This window comes from Neomonachus schauinslandi, chromosome 3 (genome assembly GCF_002201575.2).
Source record: "Neomonachus schauinslandi chromosome 3, ASM220157v2, whole genome shotgun sequence".
NCBI lineage: Eukaryota > Metazoa > Chordata > Mammalia > Carnivora > Phocidae > Neomonachus > Neomonachus schauinslandi.
Genome location: NC_058405.1, coordinates 55,534,351 through 55,552,374, shown reverse-complemented (window position 1 = coordinate 55,552,374; position 18,024 = coordinate 55,534,351). Strand labels below are relative to the sequence as shown.

The following is an 18,024-nucleotide window of genomic DNA, read 5'->3' as shown; positions in this document are numbered from 1 at the left end:
ATTAACACCTAGACACCATTCTACCACTTCTTCCTTTCTCTTCTTAATGACTTTGTCTCTAGTGTGGAAATAACAATTCTGCCCCGCAAAATCTTTTTTGAAGTAGACATTAATAAAGAAGGCAACGTGAAAGTGATTGGCAGGAAAATGGCTCGATCCCCCCAAAAAACCTACACTCCTTCGATTCTGGGTTCAAGGGAGGTGGTGACCCATGGTGAGAACAAACTGGGAACCTGCCTGGCTAATATTGCAGAAGGGTCCACCCCAGAGCCATTGTCAGTGTGTATTCAATGTTCTCAAACGGTAGAACCGAAGGTACCCAAGTAACTATGTCCCCTTCCCGGGGCTGTCTTCTAGAAGTGTAAAGTTCTTCAGGCTCTTGGAGTCACTTTTTATGAAGGCAAGAAAGAAGAGGGAGAATGATTTTTGTTGTCTTTGGAGAAAGAAAGGAAGAGACTATATACCTCTTTCAGAAACGAGAAAACAGGTGCAGCACTAAAGAGATAGTTTCTAAAATTTCAAGCAAGTGTTTTCCATCCAAAACCAAACAGCAAGTCCGAGACAGGACATATCTTAATAGAACCCGAACTAAAGTAAAAACTGAAAAATCTGGAAAAATCAACTCTTCTATTCACTCGCAACATCTTGCTAAAGGAAAACATAATAAAACTGTAGCTTAGACTGTGTTCTCTCTTTTCACAAGGCCTTTGGCGAGAGCCTTTGCTGGGGATTCCAGCGAGAATCCTTTCATGAAACCACTCTCTTCTGTACACCAGGCCGTTGATGCCAGGATTCTGGCGGGACGACAGCACGGCTGAGGTCCAACGTCTACCCTCCAGGCAGGTACTAGCAGCTACTCTTGTCTTCATTTGACCCTCAACATCAAGAGGCGTTATTATCCCCATTTTACAGACTGGGAAATAATAAACTTTGCTAAAAATCGGAGCAAATTGCTAACATTACCTAAGACTGAACCGCAGCTGCCTCAAAGATCTTCCACCAACGTGGATCCTGCCATGTTCAAAGCCAACACATCCCACCGTCATGGGTTTAGAGATCAATACTTTGTAACAACTCCTCACAAAGGTCCAGCCTTCAGAGGCTGAAAATCACTTACTGTAAGCGAAGGATCCTGCCGAAATCGGAAATTATAAAGCAGTGCAATATTCCAAGGATCTATTTCCTCCTGCACTGTTTCCACCTGGAGTTGAAAGGTTGTGAAATTTCTTCAGCTGACAAGAAGCGACAGTCCCCCACAAGTTCAGGAACAATAACACCCTCTTGGAGGCTCCATTCCATGGTTCCTGTGAGCTTCTCCAGAGCAGTCTGGCATTCTCAGCTGTGAGCTGAGACACAACAGGGGCTCCTCTCCCCTGAAGAAAACCACACACAGCTCCTGATCTTCTCGCAAGTTTTCTTTAGCAAGAAACATGCGTTCCACACGCGGTCGTGGAGTCGAAGGGCACTTGCATGGTAAGGACTAGCATTCGGATGCTCGTTTCTAGCATGAGACATCTGAGGCACGGCTGCCCACACACAGCAACCGGAACTAACCCCATCCTCATCTGTTGCTCACGCTTCAGAATCTGCGATGAACCAAGCAGTGAGAAGCAGCGTGACACGCAGGAAGCTTTATTGTTTCGGAAGGGAGCCTTTGCAGAGCGCCGTCTCAGGCAGCCTTGACTTGTCACAAATCCAATTTCTTCAACTGCTCATATGTCACAAAGAACTGCAGTTACTGGTTAAGGCTGACAAAGAAGATGCTGTCTTAACAACATGGACACGTGAAAACAGACTCACAGACAGCACATTTAACAGATACGTCTGGGCAGACCACGTGCCTTGGACAGGATTGAACATGAGGGGCTCCATCCTTACCCACCTCAAAAGGTCTTCCCATTAGCCTTCCCAAGGTTAGCCTGGAACAGAACCACCACAGCAGAGATATCTCTAAATCCCCTCACACCAGCTCCCAGAGCCTCTTCGAAGATGACATTCCCCCTGACTAGCTCTGGCGATCGCTGTGCTGGGCAGACTTTCCAGAACAGTGAATTCTGTGTGAAACAGAAAGACAGCAAGCCCTGGGAAGCTCTCCCCAAGGGTCACGGCGAGGCAGGCCTTCAGCAGCGGGGAGGCGCAGGTAAAGAGAAACGAGGATGGTGAAAACCACATTCCCTTCTTTATAATTCTGCCCTTCCATGTCTCGTGAACCGCCGCTTCTTTCCTCCCTCCCACTTTGGCATACAAGAAACAGTGCTGGGCGCCTGGGTGGCTCAGTTGGTTGAGCGACTGCCTTCGGCTCAGGTCATGATCCTGGAGTCCCGGGATCGAGTCCCGCATCGGGCTCCCTGCTCGGCGGGGGGCCTGCTTCTCCCTCTGACCCTCCTCCCTCTCATGCTCTCTGTCTCTCATTCTCTCTCTCTCAAATAAATAAATAAATAAATAAATAATAATAAAAAAAAAAGAAACAGTGCTAATCGGCCAAATAATTCAGGAGCTAATTCCTGTTTATCTGCAGGCACTCTCTAAAATAAGCATTCTAGAACACTGCTGCCAAACCGCATCCTTCCCAAGGGTGGCTAGGGATATCAAATCAATCCCTGTCTCTCTCTCTCTACTCATAAGTATTCTCAGCTTCGAAAACTGAGTCTGAATAGAAATCTGTATTGATGTCAGTCCCTTTCAATAACACCAGCACTAAACCAAGAGTCATATAGCCGAGCACAGAGATTTTATACCTGCTGAGATAGAAACTGAATCATTATTTCTTAGAATCAGAGGAACTCAAAAGAATAAGACGCCACTTCTAAATTATCATTAATAACATGACAGTTTATACAATCCTCTTTTAGCTACATCTTTCTTCAGATGTACTGCGACAGAAAAGGATACAATGATATTCCAAGGACCAAGTCTCAACCAATTTGGCCAAAATCCTTTATACAGAGCAAAAAACCCTTCATTCTTCCATGTCTGTTATAAGGCGGGGGGGAGGGGGGTAAGGGGGGGAGACAAGTTAACTTCCAACTTTCCAATTAAGTCAAATGCATTCATAATTCATTAGTAGCCAGACTGAATGATCTACTTTTCTTAAAAATAAAATCCTGTTTGAAAGGACTGTCTAAAACCTCATTGCCCTCTGCCTCTTCTTGCTCTTTAAAGGATTCTGCATGGGAGAAGACAAAGGCTCCGTGTCAGACCAACCCACGCCAAAGCAGGCAAACGGCCACTGAAGGAGTGAGAAATGAGACTGAATCCCAACTGGAGTCTCTTGCCTCCTGGTCCCATGCGCTCACAAGCAGGTGGGAAATAAAGAAGTGAAGCAATGGTGGTAAAGACCTAATTCGGACCACCACTACTTCACGTCGCTGGGTGGATAAAAACACGCATCTCTGCTCCGCTGAAGCAGCCCTTGAAATCTAGGCTGTGCCAGCATCATGCCCGAGGGCAGGAACAGCAAAGCAGGCCCGGATCCCCGGCTGCCGGCAATCTAGTCGGGGAGACAGCTGCAAACTTGCACCCCCTCGTGAAGAGGAGGCCCCACTGTTTAAACTGAAAATTACAGTAAGAGCGATGTGTTCTTCTGAGAGATGTCTGAATGAATGATATTTGTTGAATAGGACTCGAGAGGAGGGAGATACACTGGAAGGAGTTCCACTGTGATGGCAGAAAATCTGACTATTTTCTCTCCCTTTACAGCAGAGCAGCGGTATAAAGGAAATACACTTTCATTTCTAAAGATTCATTTAGATTCTGTATTTATCAAAGCTAGCCCCAGGGTGGCCCAAACTGGGTACTATCCCAGGGCTTTAGAGCATCATTCATGTTCGTTATAATAGTCCCCAAAATTTAGATACTTCTCCGGTTAAATAGATGTATACAAATAAGTGTGTGTGTGAATATGTATGTCTATATTCACACACAAACACACACACACACACATTTGGGGGGCAGTTTCGATGATTGAAACAAACCACTAGAATATTGAAGATTAAGTAAAATAAACTTGCTCATTTCATAAGTGTCCCTTATTATTATTAATTATACTAACAAGGCTTACTACACATGAATCCAAGCGCTACGCTGTTTGGTAGGCATCATCTCAATTTTTTACAATAATTCTATGACATACATGCTATTATTGTCCCATTTCACTTATGAGGAAACTGAGGTATAGAATCTGGTATCTTGACCAGTCACACAATCACAAGTGACAAACCCACAGGTTTGTCTTGCTCTAACCCTTGTGTCTGTCATCGTGATAAGAAAACTCTTCAGAGGGGAACAAGTAAACTAAGGAGCTGTGAAAGGACTTCAGGACCCTACCCAGGGGCACACCCACGCTCACCTGTAACAAGCAGTCCAGGGTACCTGTGTGGCCAGAACACCTGCCATCCCGAAGGACTCTCTGATTCATCATCCGTGTTCTCACAACATCGACGGGGTTGGAGGCCAGCGCCCCAGCCAGACCACAGGTGAAGCTTGAACTATGAAAAAAATACCAAGGGAAAAACAAACAGTTCGGCACCGCTCAGCCGCAACCACCACCATCAGAAGCAGGAAGCGGCCTCCTCCCAAATGACGCCAAAGTGACATGTAACAAGTGGAAAGGTTTCCAGGAGAAGGTCCGTCACTAGAGTGCTGCACGAACTTCTTAAATGTGGCACTCATTAGAGTGGCCTACAAATTCCGGCCCCGACTAAGAACACCTTTGAGGTTCCGGAATGTTAAAGAATCGTAGAAACATGAAGGAATGTCCTCCAACGATGATCTAGTGCATCTATTTGCTATAAGCAGGACTCAGAGTAATTTCAGCCCTATCATAACCGTACCGCTCTTGGAGAGCAGAGAAAAAGACGTCGTCACTGTAATGCCCTCCAGGGGCCTCTGGGTCTACGAAACCTTCAGTCGCACAAGACTAAGACCACACCTGGTATCAATCAACTCAGGGCAGGGTTTCTCAACTTCCACACTCCTAACATTTTGGGACCAGGCAAGTCTCTGTCGTGGGGGGCCGACCTGTGCACTGTAAGCTGTTGGCTTCTACCCAGCAGGTGCCAACAGTACTCCCCAGTCCTAACAATCAGAACAGTCTCCAGAAATTGCCAAAGGTCCCTTGAGGGGCAAAATCAGCCCTCAGTGGATGAAACCATGATACATCCATATTAACCTGCAGCTATTTAAAAATACATGAAATTTGTTTGTACTGACACGGAAAGATATTTGGAATATATTATTGGATTTAAAAAAGCAAGTAAGAACAGCAAATACTGCGTGGTACCACTTATATGTGGAATCCATAAACAAAAAACAGAACCCGTAGAAACAGAGTAGAAAAGTGTTGCAAGGGGTGAGGGATGGGGGAAATCGGAAGAGGCTGGTAAAGGGGCATAAACCTTCAGCTCTAAAATGAACAAGGTCTGAGGATTTAACATATTACAGGGTGACTATAGTTGATAACACTATCATATAACTGAAATTTGCTAAGAGAGTACAAGTTAAATGTTTTCACACACACACACACACACACAAAAGGATAAATGTGTGAGGTGATGGATGTGTTAATGAACTCTGGGGGCAGATCCTTTCACATTGTGTATGCCTATCAAATCATTATGTCATACGCTTTAAATAGCTCACAAGTTTGTCAGTTATACCTCAATAAAGCTAAAAATTTAAAATAATATAAATAAAAAGAGAATGTTAAGCATGATCTTGCTTGTGTAACATGTACACATAATATACGTTTATAGACATATTTGCATGTGCCTAAAAACCAAGCTGTTGACCATGGTTACCTATGTAAACAGATAAGGACTTTCACTTTTTCTTGGTTCACTTCTGAATTATAATTTTTCAAGTATGAGAATACTTTTATAATAAAACTTAAAAATTTCTATATATTTATAGCAAATTGCCACCCTGAACTCATGTATCCCTAAAATATCATTTTTTTTAAATCTCTAAACATGGGCGCCTGGGTGGCTCAGTTGGTTAAGCGTCTGCCTTCAGCTCAGGTCATTATCCTGGAGTCCTGGGATCGAGTCCCGCATCGGGCTCCCTGCTCAGCAAGGAGTCTGCTTCTCCCTCTGACCCTCCCCCCTCTCGTGCTTTCTCTCTCTCATTCTCTCTCTCAAATAAATAAATAAAATCTTTAAAAAAAAAAATCTCTAAACATACAGGAAGTGGGTATACACAGTGTCTCCCATTAGGCCCGAGAGAATCAGATGCTTCTTGGTGAGGTCATAGACCGGTAGCTCCACGCCGACAACGATGGCAGCCCTCTGGGCCGTAAGGGACACGCCCTGGGTAAAAATACGAATACCAAGATTCAGACATCTCTCCATGGAACAGGCCTTGAAAAAAACTACAGAGTGAGAGAGTAGAAAAGACCAGAGGGTAAAGAACTCAGAAGCTCCCATGCCCAGTTCTGATCTGGCACTGACTGTATGACCTTGGCCAGACCCTGGCCAAGCCAAGTCGCCTCACAGAGGCTCCGGTTTCCTAGTACATACTGAGAAGACTCTACTGGATGACCTTTAGGGTCTATTCTGTGAACTGACGGGTGACTAGACTACCAGGGAACAGCACTCCATACCAGCGCCTGCCTATTAACGGTCTTCACTTAAGGATCAGGAAAACACACAGATCAAAAAATCCAGCGTAACTATAACCTAGAAAACCCTTCTCCAACAGAATTTTTTTTAAGTAAACAAACGAAAAAGTGCTCAATCTTCACAGAATTTCTTATGCATGAATTAGTCAAAAGGCACTTTAAAACTATGACATATTCTTTGTATTCCCATTTCACAGGTAATGAAATTAAGAAAGAAAGTAACTTCGAGGGCGGACGTCACTCTTCTTCCCGTACACCATTTTGACATTCGGATTAAATAAGAGGATGGAAATAGGAAAAATAAATTCAAAGAAGGAAAATGGGGAAGAACTAAGTAAGGAAGTTGGCTCTGTTTTGCAGACTTACCTTCCACAGTCCCCTTGCTCCCTCTTGCTGGTAAATGTTAATGAAGTTGCCTATCATTCCACCTTGAAAGGTGCTGCTTTGTGCCTGCATCCGTATCTAGAGATTATTTTAAAGATGAACATGAGAAGGAAAGCACATTTCTCTCCGAATGTAGACTTCTGAAAATCATTCAATCCGTTGTTTACTAACCATTGAAAGAATCGCAGTATAAATAGGACTGTAATGCTAGTTTAAAATGCCCTTTGTAGGATTTATAAGGATTTAACATTCATAAGGATTGGTTCTGAGGCACTTTGGAATCAAAAAATGGATTTTTAAAAGTAGTCTTTTGAAAAGGAAAGAAAATGACATATTTCCTTGTAAGTTACTGAACAGGAAAGAGAATGTGATGGTATGCTAAGATTTCACATAACTGATAAGAGTATCCAGCACACTTGGCAGCACTAAGCATGGACAAGTATATTTCTTAAATTAGTTACTTCAAGCCACTACTATTTCCAACCAGCTGAACCAAAAGGTATGCAGGCGAGCAGAGCACGAGATGACCACATGATGCCCGTCACACTCTGTTACACTTGAACTTACAAATAAACTTGACAACGGCCGTGGAATTCAAAGGACCGAGATTCCAACATAAAAATAATGTTTGATGTAGCTCTCTACATTTTTTAAAGGGTTTTTTCTCACTAAAAATTGGTACCTTATTTTTGTTTAGGGAACAATTATCTCTAACTTCTAAAAGAAAGTGTTACTGCCATGCTAACATGGGAAAATAAACCAAACTACGGGAACTGCCTTTCTATGAGCCCCGACAAATGTTTCAGGTATTAAGAGGCGTACGGATATTTTTCTCCACTCTTCCCCAACGAAATCCTAGCAAAAGCACCTTCACCGTGCCGAGGTGTAGCATACTCCGCATACTGCTGCAAAAAACTCGGATGTTCGTCAGAATCTCCTATTGGAGTGAAGGCTCTGAGGGCAGGGTCCTTATCTTACTCATTTTTGGATTCTAAGCATGTAGTACATCAACTGTAGAAGCAGTGAACACTGGTTAACTAATAGGAACAAAAAAGGAGAGGGAAGGACAGAGACAAACATCCTAAGAGCACTGAAAAAGCAAATCCTGGGCACCTGGGTGGCTCAGTCGGTTAAGCATCTCCCTTCGGCTCAGGTCATGATCCCAGGGTCCTGGGATCGAGTCCCGCATCGGGCTCCCTGCTCAGCTGGGAGTCTGCTTCTCCCTCTCCCCACTGCTCATGCTCTCTCTCTTTCTCTCTCTTTCTCTCTCAAATAAATAAAAATTAAAAGAAAAAGTAAGTCCTGCCTAATTTCTATTTTGTTTAATTAGTTTATTTCCTTGTCTTTTTCCAGAAAGGATCTAAGGAGGCTGTATCCCTGGTATATCGGCAACAAGGTTGTCCAATGCGTTATATCTAACTGTGGTAAGGACATATTTCCATTCGTATTTCCTGAAATCAAGTTAACAGATAACATCACGCGTTCAGAAATGGTCATTAGGGAGCAGATTTGTGGAGAACTTGCAGCCCATCCATTTTTAATGAACCAATAAAACCTGGAAGATTTTCAATGAAAAATGAAATTCAAATGTATCCAAGCCCAAATTTTTTTTCTGCTTAATCGCCAAAAACCTTGTCTCCACAATGAGCTCTACTTTTGAGTTCCTCTGTATCAGTGGGAAATCCATCCAGTGGATGTTTCTAAGTTAGAGTCTTCATGGCACTTAAATTATAAACAAGTTCACACATACAGTGTATGTTATATTTGCAGCTTTTCATTATCTGAATGTTGTTCTCAATAAGAAAATGTGGGGTATGCCTATAAGATATGGATCGTACTGCTTACTTTCAAAACATCAGTTGGATTAGCGATGGTTGAGGATACGACTCCAGAGAGAATTCCACATACCACATTTATCAGTAGAGTTTCATCTATAAACAAACACATATTATTCAAATTTTCGTATACACAGAGCTTTTCATATCAGTCACTCAAATATAGGTGTAACTCGTTTACATGTCACTTGTACATCTTTAGAGAAAAGTAAAATTTCTGCTTTATGAATAAAGCAATTTTTTAAAGATTTTTTATTTTTTTTAAATAATCTCTATACCCAATACGGGTCTTGAACTTAAGACCCTAAGATCAAGAGTCGTATGTTCCACTGACTGAGCCAGGCACCCTTGAATCAAGCAATTTTTAAAATATCAGGAATTTTGCTGGCTCAACAGGATTTTGCCTAGCAAAATGACTTAATATCCAAAAAAGGAATGTGAATTATCATGCAAAGTGAACAACCATGTACCAATTCACTTTTGTGTGTGTAAATGCAGACCACTGTAGTAATTAAGATGAGGTATATCCCGCAGGAGAATAAAAAAGATACACTCCTGGGGCCCGTAGGCGGCTCATTTTGGTTAAGCGTCCAACTCTTGATTTTGGCTCAGGTTATGATCTAAAGGTCCTGGGATCGAGCCCCATGTCAGGGTCCATGTTCAGTGGGGAGTCTGCTTGAGATTCTTTCTACCTGCCCTTACCCCCACTCGTGTGTGTGCGTGCTCGCTCTCTCAAATAAATAAATAAATCTTAAAAAAAAGAAAAGAAAAAAAGGATACACTCCTAGGAGATACCGAGAAGATAAAAGTTTTAAAGCACACTGTATATATTTAATGTGAAATATACTGAAGTGCTAAAGCATCTTAGCTCCTGTTGACCACTCTCATATAACAGCTGACTAGCACTCATCCCATTGTAAAAAAAAAGAAAAAGTTCTACGGATTAAAGCAAAGTCACAGAGACAACTAGCAATAGAGTATTAGAATTCAGTTCTTAATACTAAGAAGGGTATTCACTGCTTTCCTGAAAAAACAGGTTATAATTCCTGATTTTAGAAATTTTTAAGTTGGCTCAAACTATAACAACACACCCTCTAGTCTGGGTGTTTTGGAGATGAGGATAACTAAAAATTTGTTAAGATTGCTCTTTTAACTGTCACTCCCCTAAGTTCAGCTAAGAACGATGTTCTTTAAGCACCATTCATTCAGACTTTACGTCCAGAGTTCTCCTCAGCAGTAGTAAAGTCCCAATCAGGCTCAAGAAATTCTGATCTCGCCTTGACTAAAAAGACACACAACCCCCCCACCTCCTGTCCACAAGTGGAAAAGAGATTCCCCACTCACCTTCTGGGTGTTCAACAAACAGCCGCTTCAAGCTCTGGTAAATGCCTATCTTGATAGTGCCGTAGGAAGCCTGGCGTAACATCGCAGGGGCAATTCTGTCAAACCAACGTACAAAAGGACAAAGTAATCCTAAAAATCACTTTAAATCCTCTAGACGCACACACACACACACACACACACAGAAGCAACCACATGTGCCTTCCACAATCAAACTATGCTAAACCAGATTTCTCACGATTCAAGATCCAACAAAAATACAGCTGGGTTCAGTTAAATTTGTGCCAGTTATTAGTTCACGAAGTGAAAGCTCAGCCCCTTGTAGTCATCCTTAATGAAAAGTTAAGTGAATGTGGAATTCTAATCTGCTCACCGGTGTTCAAGGGAAAAGGCTCTCCTTGCTCGGGACAAAGCGCCCGGTGAAATCTGCCCTCTGCAAGCATCTAGCATGCTTCCACTGCTGCTCTGGAGCTCATCTCCCACCCTGCTGGAGGCCCTGTTCTGGCATTTCCTCTCCCTCTCTTAGCCTTCGGGACACCAGAACCCCCCTGGGGCGTTATCCGCCTGCTGTTCCTGCACTTCCCACGTCTTCTCCAAATGCAGTCTGCCTTCCCTCCCCCTCTCTCCATCAGAACTGCCCTCAGTTGAGGTGACCGGGTGACATCTCTGTCACTAAAGTAAATGACGTGTTGCACTTAGTACCTTACACAGCCTCTCTGTGGTATTTGCTACTGCCCACCCTCTGTCCTCCACACAGCGACCTCCTCCCTGAGCTCCGTTAACATCCCCCTCTCCTGTTTGTTTCCTTTCCTCCACAGCCTCCTACTTCTGCCATCTGGGGGATCCCCAGAATTCCATCCTGTGCCTCCTTCTCTCCCCACTCTCCACACATTCGCATGCTTCCACCACCGTCAGAGACTCAGGACGCCTAATTCCTGCTTCCAACTCGGATCCAACGATGCACTTCCAACTGCTCCGTAGATTTCTCAATGCGCGTGTCCTATCCCCGGCCCACCTCTGGATCCAGAGTCCCACATTGAACTGACTATCCTCCCGCTCCAACCAATCAGCTCTCCTCTCTGTTGCCCAGACTAGGGAACGGAAGCTCCATCTACATTTTGGCCCAAACCAGAAATCAAGACATCAGCCTTGTCCCCTGCTTCCTCCACACCCCCCCACATATTAGGTCCCATAATGTGTCGACCCTACGCCCTAAACAGCCTGTCTTCTTTCTCTCTGTCCCCAACACAACACCTCTGTTCAGATCCTGCTTCCAGCGTGACAGCCTACTTCCAGTGTCATCAGTCTTTCATCCCGTCTCCCCGTGACAGGCCGGCTTCTCTTCACCATGGAAACCCTATCCTGTCAGTCTCGCACTTAAAGCCCCCCCCCAGTAGCTTCTGCCCACCACAGGCATAGCAAACTCAAGTGCCGACAGCGCCAGGCAGATGCCTTAAGTGAGTGACGCAGGCTGGGTCCAACTGCACACACATACACCGCGTGAGAGGCAGAGGTTTCAGGAAACCAGAGAAGCCCTCCTTGATGCCTGCTCCTATTATCCGAAGTGAATGAATGTGGGCCCAGATGTTGACTTTTTCCAAGAAAATGGAATCCCAGGTTTCTTTTTTTTTTTTTTTTTTTTTTTAAAGATTTTATTTATTTATTTGAGACAGAGAGAATGAGAGACAGAGAGCACGAGAGGGAAGAGGGCAGAGGGAGAAGCAGACCCCCTGCTGAGCAGGGAGCCCGATGCGGGACTCGATCCCGGGACTCCAGGATCATGACCTGAGCCGAAGGCAGTCGCTTAACCAACTGAGCCACCCAGGCACCCGGAATCCCAGGTTTCTGTGTGCAATTTCTCATAGCTGAAATATTGGCCCAAGTGAAAAACAAAAACCTTTGGTGATGGCGGGTGGGAGGGCTGTGAGGCCCGGATTTGGGACCTATGGTGTAGCAGAGGAGATCAGGATGCTTGGCCTGTCCCGAGGCTGTCCATGTCCTGACCCCTCATTAGGGCTCCAACCCCAGCTCTTACCGCTCACCAGCCCCCACGCTATACCCATGCCGAATTACTTGCAGTTCATAGAACGTACTGTGCTTTCTTGCACCCTCTACTGGCTCTGTATAAATACAGTTCCCTTCTAACTTCACCTGGCTAACTCACTCTTCTTGATCCTGCAAGCTCAGACCGGGCGCCGCCTGCACCAAGCAGCCTTCCTAAAACCCGCCCTCTTTCCTGTCCCCACACTCTGGGCTTGACGCCCTGCCTCTACCAGACTCTAGTACTCATTATCAGACTCCGCTGTATCCCCCGTTCCCATGTCTGCTGTCCCCACTAAATGACAGCTCCTTCACAACCGTGTGTTGCTGCTGATCCCTTATCTGTCCTCCCAGATCCAGTCTCTCAGCCTTCTCTGTGACGCTCTGCGCGCCGGGAGGGTGGTGCCCGCGGATTAGGTCATTCAGGTTCCCCTGCCAGCTGACTTCCAGGTGGATTCCACCAGTAGACGATGGGATGGAGGGAGGGAGGAAGAAGAGGGATTCTCCTCTCCCTGGGCACTACCGAAGCATCCCTCCACAATGACTGTTCGCTCCTTCAAGGCTCCAGTCTTAACAGGCTCTGCTAACACCATTCCCGTCCTTGTCCTTTTGGTCCTAGGGTTGGTACCAATTTCTCACTTTGATAGTTTCTAGGTACCTCAATATCCTTCCTTTGTTCCCTTAGCCCTTAAGCAGCCCCTTCATTAAGGTCTCCTCACTGAAACCACCCAAGCAAATTCTGTTTTCTGCAGGGACTCGGGCTGACATACTCACTTTCCCATCCCGCACCTTCACACTGTTCGATAAATGTTGGATTAAAGGAAAGTTGTTCACAACCCTTACCCATACAGGATACTCTGTCATTTTCCTTATAGCAAAAACCTCAGTAATTCAGAATAGCCAAGGGGAAGGGCTTTTTTCGGAGTGAAACACTGAATTATGGAATGTTTTTTGGAAACAAATGTAATTTTTGCATTAGTATTTGTATTTGAATATAATAAAAACATACGTTCACCACAACGTTCATTACATAAAAGATATATAGAAAATAAAGCTGAAATGAAAAACGAAAAACCTGCAAACTACTTTCTCTTTTCAAATATATCTCAAATTTCTAATTTTTCTCCATGAAGTCTTAGTTTTCAGTCTATTCATTTGGAAGGTCAGTAGTCAAATATAAAAACACAAAGGTCTACTTACCCTGAGTACAGAGCTTTCAGCCCTTCTTCTCTGCCTATCCGCACTAACGCATGCAACATTCCTCGATACCTGATTTCTTTAAAGTTTGCATCATTTGTCTGGCCTTGAATCTGGAGCCGTGTCTTCGTTAAGTCAATTGGAAAAGTACCTTAAAATTTTTTTAAAAAGAAATATTTCACTTGATAAAAAGAAATTCCACTAAATAAAGGATACATGGTGATCTATTACCGAGGAAACATTTTAACTATAATGTAAACTAAGAAATGGAATTAAGAAATAGCAGATACTTTGCAATCTTTTCTCTATTTAAAAAGAATTAGAAACCAAAACATTAAAAAGACCCCTATTTTCCTTTCTTTACATTTTTATGTAGTTCCCATCCTACTCTACCTAGGATCTCAGAAGCTGCACTGCTGTGAAAGACAGGTACACGGAATGATTTACACAAACAGGAAATTTTAAAATATGTTACTGTTTTTTGCATCTGTGAAAGCTAAAATCAGGTTCAATATGAACAAAGAGAGAGAAGTTCATTTTCCAAAGGAGCATTTCACTTTGTGTTCTGCAGTCTAAAAGTAAATCTGTTCACGCAGCTAAAAATGTTTACCAGTGCCCCACGGAGAGTCCACCCAAATATGTAACACTCATTCTCAGCACACGTGATCCACCGTGGCAATGGGAGAACCCACCTGCACGGGCAACCAAGTGGGTGGGTGGTTCCTGTGCCTTCACCCCTCAGCCCTGCTGGCTCCTCAGGGGCAGCCCCTGTCCCAGGACAGCAGTGACCGAGCCCTGGAAGCCCACGACGTGTCCAGCCTGGCACCTGGCACTCGGCAGCTGCTCAAGGAGGATTTGTTGAGTGAATTATGCCAGGAAATAGACAAAGATAACCGGGATCTGATGTGGCACTCCACTGAGGAGGAAGTCACAAATACGGTATGGCTAATGGGCAGGGGAGGACCTGGGAGCTCCTCCCAACTCTCGACGGCCCCAGGCGCTAACAGGGGCAAAGTGGGGGAAAGGACAAGGAGCACAGGGACAGATGTGATCTAAAAATGACTGATAAACCTTCTGTTTGACTAACAGGTTCCACTTTCCCCACACTGAACTTTGAACTCTAAACGGCTAGGCAGCCAAAATGACTCTGTGTTGGAAAAACATACCAAAAGAGGGCAATTTTGAAACCTGAGATTAACATTTCATGCTCTCACATGCTGTGCTCGAACCACAGTCACATCAAACTCCAAATAGCGACCCTAACTTCTCATCGATATCCCGACATCCCGAGCAGCAAGCAAGCGACCTGAGTCGGCCCCTTGGGCTCCTTACCGCATTCTGCTGTAATGGAGGCCAGCCCCCCGTACACAAAGGGCTTCCAGTTGAGGGCCGACATCTTCACCACAGTCCCTTCTCCTGGAACAGAGAAACATAGCCTCCGATAGGGTTTTTCCTGGACACAAAAGGAAGGCATGTCAAAGTTGTAACTCCGTGCACAAGCAGTTTCTTCTTTAAACTTGTGTTCCATTCGAAGAGTGCCATCAGATGCTATTGGTGAACAACGCCCCCCACCCCCACCCCAATTCCCCAGGGGAGCCTTGGCTTCATAAAGCAAACCTCACTTTATCACTTGCCTTAAATCTCATTCAGGCCTTAAGTAAATGCAACATGCTGGTCTGGTGATACGGTGAATGTATTTAGTGGAGCACAATGGAGGCTATTTTCTGGGTAGTGCATTTTATCTAAAATCCATTCATTTTCACTCAACAAATATTTGCCATTTGTTTGCCACTGTCTTAGTGAGTCCCTCGGGTGCACTAGAGCAAAAAAAAATGTTGCAACTCCGTGTACGAAGGCAAAATGACAATTACTTAAAAGTACCAAATGTACTTCTAGTTCACACTCTATAAATGTTAGTTTTCTCTTCTTATCCATATGCCATTAATAGCTGGGAAGCAGCTTGGTACAAAGGAAAGAGGAGGACTCTGGGGTCAGAGCCACGCCGCATCCTTCCTAGGGAAGTGCCTATTAACCCCTAAGCTTTTTCTTCATCAACATCATCACCATCGAAGCAGCCAACACAACCAATTAGGGGTGGAGCCCATACTTTTATTGGCTAAGCTAAATAAAATGCCTAGCTTTTACTCCTATTGTGGGGATTTTTTTTTTAAGATTTTTTTTTTCTTTTTTGACAGAGAGAGACACAGTGAGAGAGAGAACACAAGCAGGGGGAGTGGGAAAGGGAGAAGCAGACTCCCCCTGAGCAGGCAGCCCGATGCGGGACTCGATCCCGGGACCCTGGGATCATGACCTGAGCCGAAGGCAGACGCCTAAGGACTGAGCCACCCAGGCGCCCTATTGTGGGGATTAAATATACACTTTTAAACTAGCACAAAAACAGACACTCAACAATTGTCGTCTTCCATCTTCCTTTCACCTAAAAGGTGCTCACACATTCTGCAGTTTTATGCATTTTCAGTTGGTAAATCTGGCCTCTGCCCACTAACAGGAGAAACATGCAAATTAACAAAGATTTGCATATATACTATCAGCCATAATTATTGTGGTTTGAAATAAAATTTCTAATTTATTATAGTCATTACTGGTGAGCAATACGCCCAGGGTTTTTACTCTGCATGTTTTAGGAGTTTCTCAAGACTACCTTTCTCAAGAAAGGCCTGCCACAAGTCATTATTGCCAAAAATGTCAGTTTGCAACAAGGCCCAGGGGCTTGTTTAAACTAAGAAAAAACACAAGGAACCCAGAGGAGATTCTAAATACATCTACCAGTGGCTATTCTCATTTACAGACATTAACCGAATTCAGACTGGTTACAAGTGAGTATGGAACCTCTATGAACATGGAACCTGAAAAATCTTCATTTGCTTTATGTGTTTCAGGACCAAGAACAAGCCCTGCCCCCCAAAAATCATCTCAGCTCCCTATCATCCTTGCAAACATTTAATAATATCTGTATATAACTAATTCTTAGCCTTATAAGATTCATAATATAATGATTAATACTATAAGTTATATAGACCGTTAAAACACATTAATACTAAATCCAATAATTCATTAACTGTCCGCTAGTACCTTCCTTAATCTACTTTTGGATTCTGCTGAATTCAAGTTAAAAAAAACAAGGCAATAACTACGTAACAGTGACCTGTGGAAGCACTATAATTTGCCATTAGAAGAGTGTCTGATACAAATGATTTCCGTGGATCCCCCAACAAGTTTGGGATAGGAGGACAGAAAAACAGACTAGGAAATGGAGTCTCAGCAAGGTGCCTTGCCCAAGGCCACACAGCTGATGGGGCATAATTGGGCCTCCAACCCAAGGGTTCTAATTCCAAATACAGTGTTCTTTCTGCCACCACCTGAGGCTGTATGTGATCATAAAGGAGTAATGGTGTTTTAATTAAGGAGAAAATATTACTAAGCAGCTTCGAAAAAGTAGTACTGATAAGCTGCATCTTATAAACAACAAAAAATGTGCTTAATTTAAGAGAAAAGTCTTAAGAGAATATAATATTCAGAAGGTAGACAGTCAATCTAAACAGCAGTGATTTATTTTTCCAATACACAGTATACAAAGATAGTGTTCAAATAAACTTTTGGAGTTGTTCACAGTGGTGAAATTCACATCCTATAAAATAAGCCATTTTGGTGAACAATCCAGTGGCACTTCACACATGCAGGATGTCGTACTACCACCCCCTCTATCTGGTTCCAAAATATCTCATCACCACAAAAGAAAATCATTACCCAGTTGATTCCCCACTGCCCCCTCCCTGCGGCTTCCATCTGGTTCTTATTTCCTTGGCTGTGAAACTATGTAAGCATTAAGCATCTGTGTGGCACATAGGACTCCTTATTAATAGTTCCTAACCTGACTACAGGGCTTCGGAAAAGTACAGACATTAGGGTCCCACCTATGGAATGAGGATCTCAGGGACATCACAAGCATCTGTATTGTTACTATAAATCAGTGAGTTAAATATGTGGTGGCCAATTCACAATTTGGAATACTTACCACTTAAATTCCCATTTTAAGTACTTAATTCTCAGAGATGATATTAGAGTTGACCCTCCCTCTTACTCATCTTATTTAGTAGTGACTTTTTTTCTACACATACATATGCGTGTGTGTGTGTGTGTGTGTGTATATATATATATATATATATGTGTGTGTGTGTCTGCATATATAAAGACACACACACACAAGGTTTCCTGCAGAATGTCAGCAAAACTTTATGGGAAATGGAATCATAACTGATCTCTAATTTAAAAACAAAACAAAATATTTTTTAAAGACTCTATTGCCATATGGCCTCATGCCATCTCACTGATTAACTCTCTGGTTTCCTGCCACTACTTACTTGTTTTACTAGCTTAGTTTTTGGTTTTTGGTTTTTTTAAGATTTTATTTATTTATTTGACAGAGAGAGAGCAGGAACACAAGCAGGGGGAGTGCGAGTGGGAGAAGCAGGCTCCCTGCTGAGCAGGGAGCCCGATGCGGGGCTCGATCCCAGGACCCTGGGACCATGGCCTGAGCCCAAGGCAGACGCTTAACGACTGAGCCACCCAGGCGCCCCTACTAGCTTAGTT

At 43.7% G+C, this 18,024-nt stretch overlaps 1 protein-coding gene across 1 annotated transcript; it reads right to left on the bottom strand.

Moving 5' to 3' along the window:
- Positions 1 to 1,577: 1,577 nt before the first annotated feature.
- SLC25A30 (solute carrier family 25 member 30) lies at positions 1,578 to 14,809 on the bottom strand. The gene is made up of 9 exons (XM_021697859.1): positions 14,746 to 14,809; positions 13,417 to 13,564; positions 10,180 to 10,274; positions 8,846 to 8,931; positions 6,983 to 7,078; positions 6,181 to 6,305; positions 4,349 to 4,487; positions 2,893 to 2,973; positions 1,578 to 1,729 (listed from the first exon to the last, which is right to left on the bottom strand). The coding sequence occupies exons 1-9, from the start codon at positions 14,807 to 14,809 to the stop codon at positions 1,688 to 1,690; spliced, it is 876 nt and encodes a 291-aa protein (XP_021553534.1). The 3' UTR covers positions 1,578 to 1,687.
- Positions 14,810 to 18,024: the final 3,215 nt, after the last annotated feature.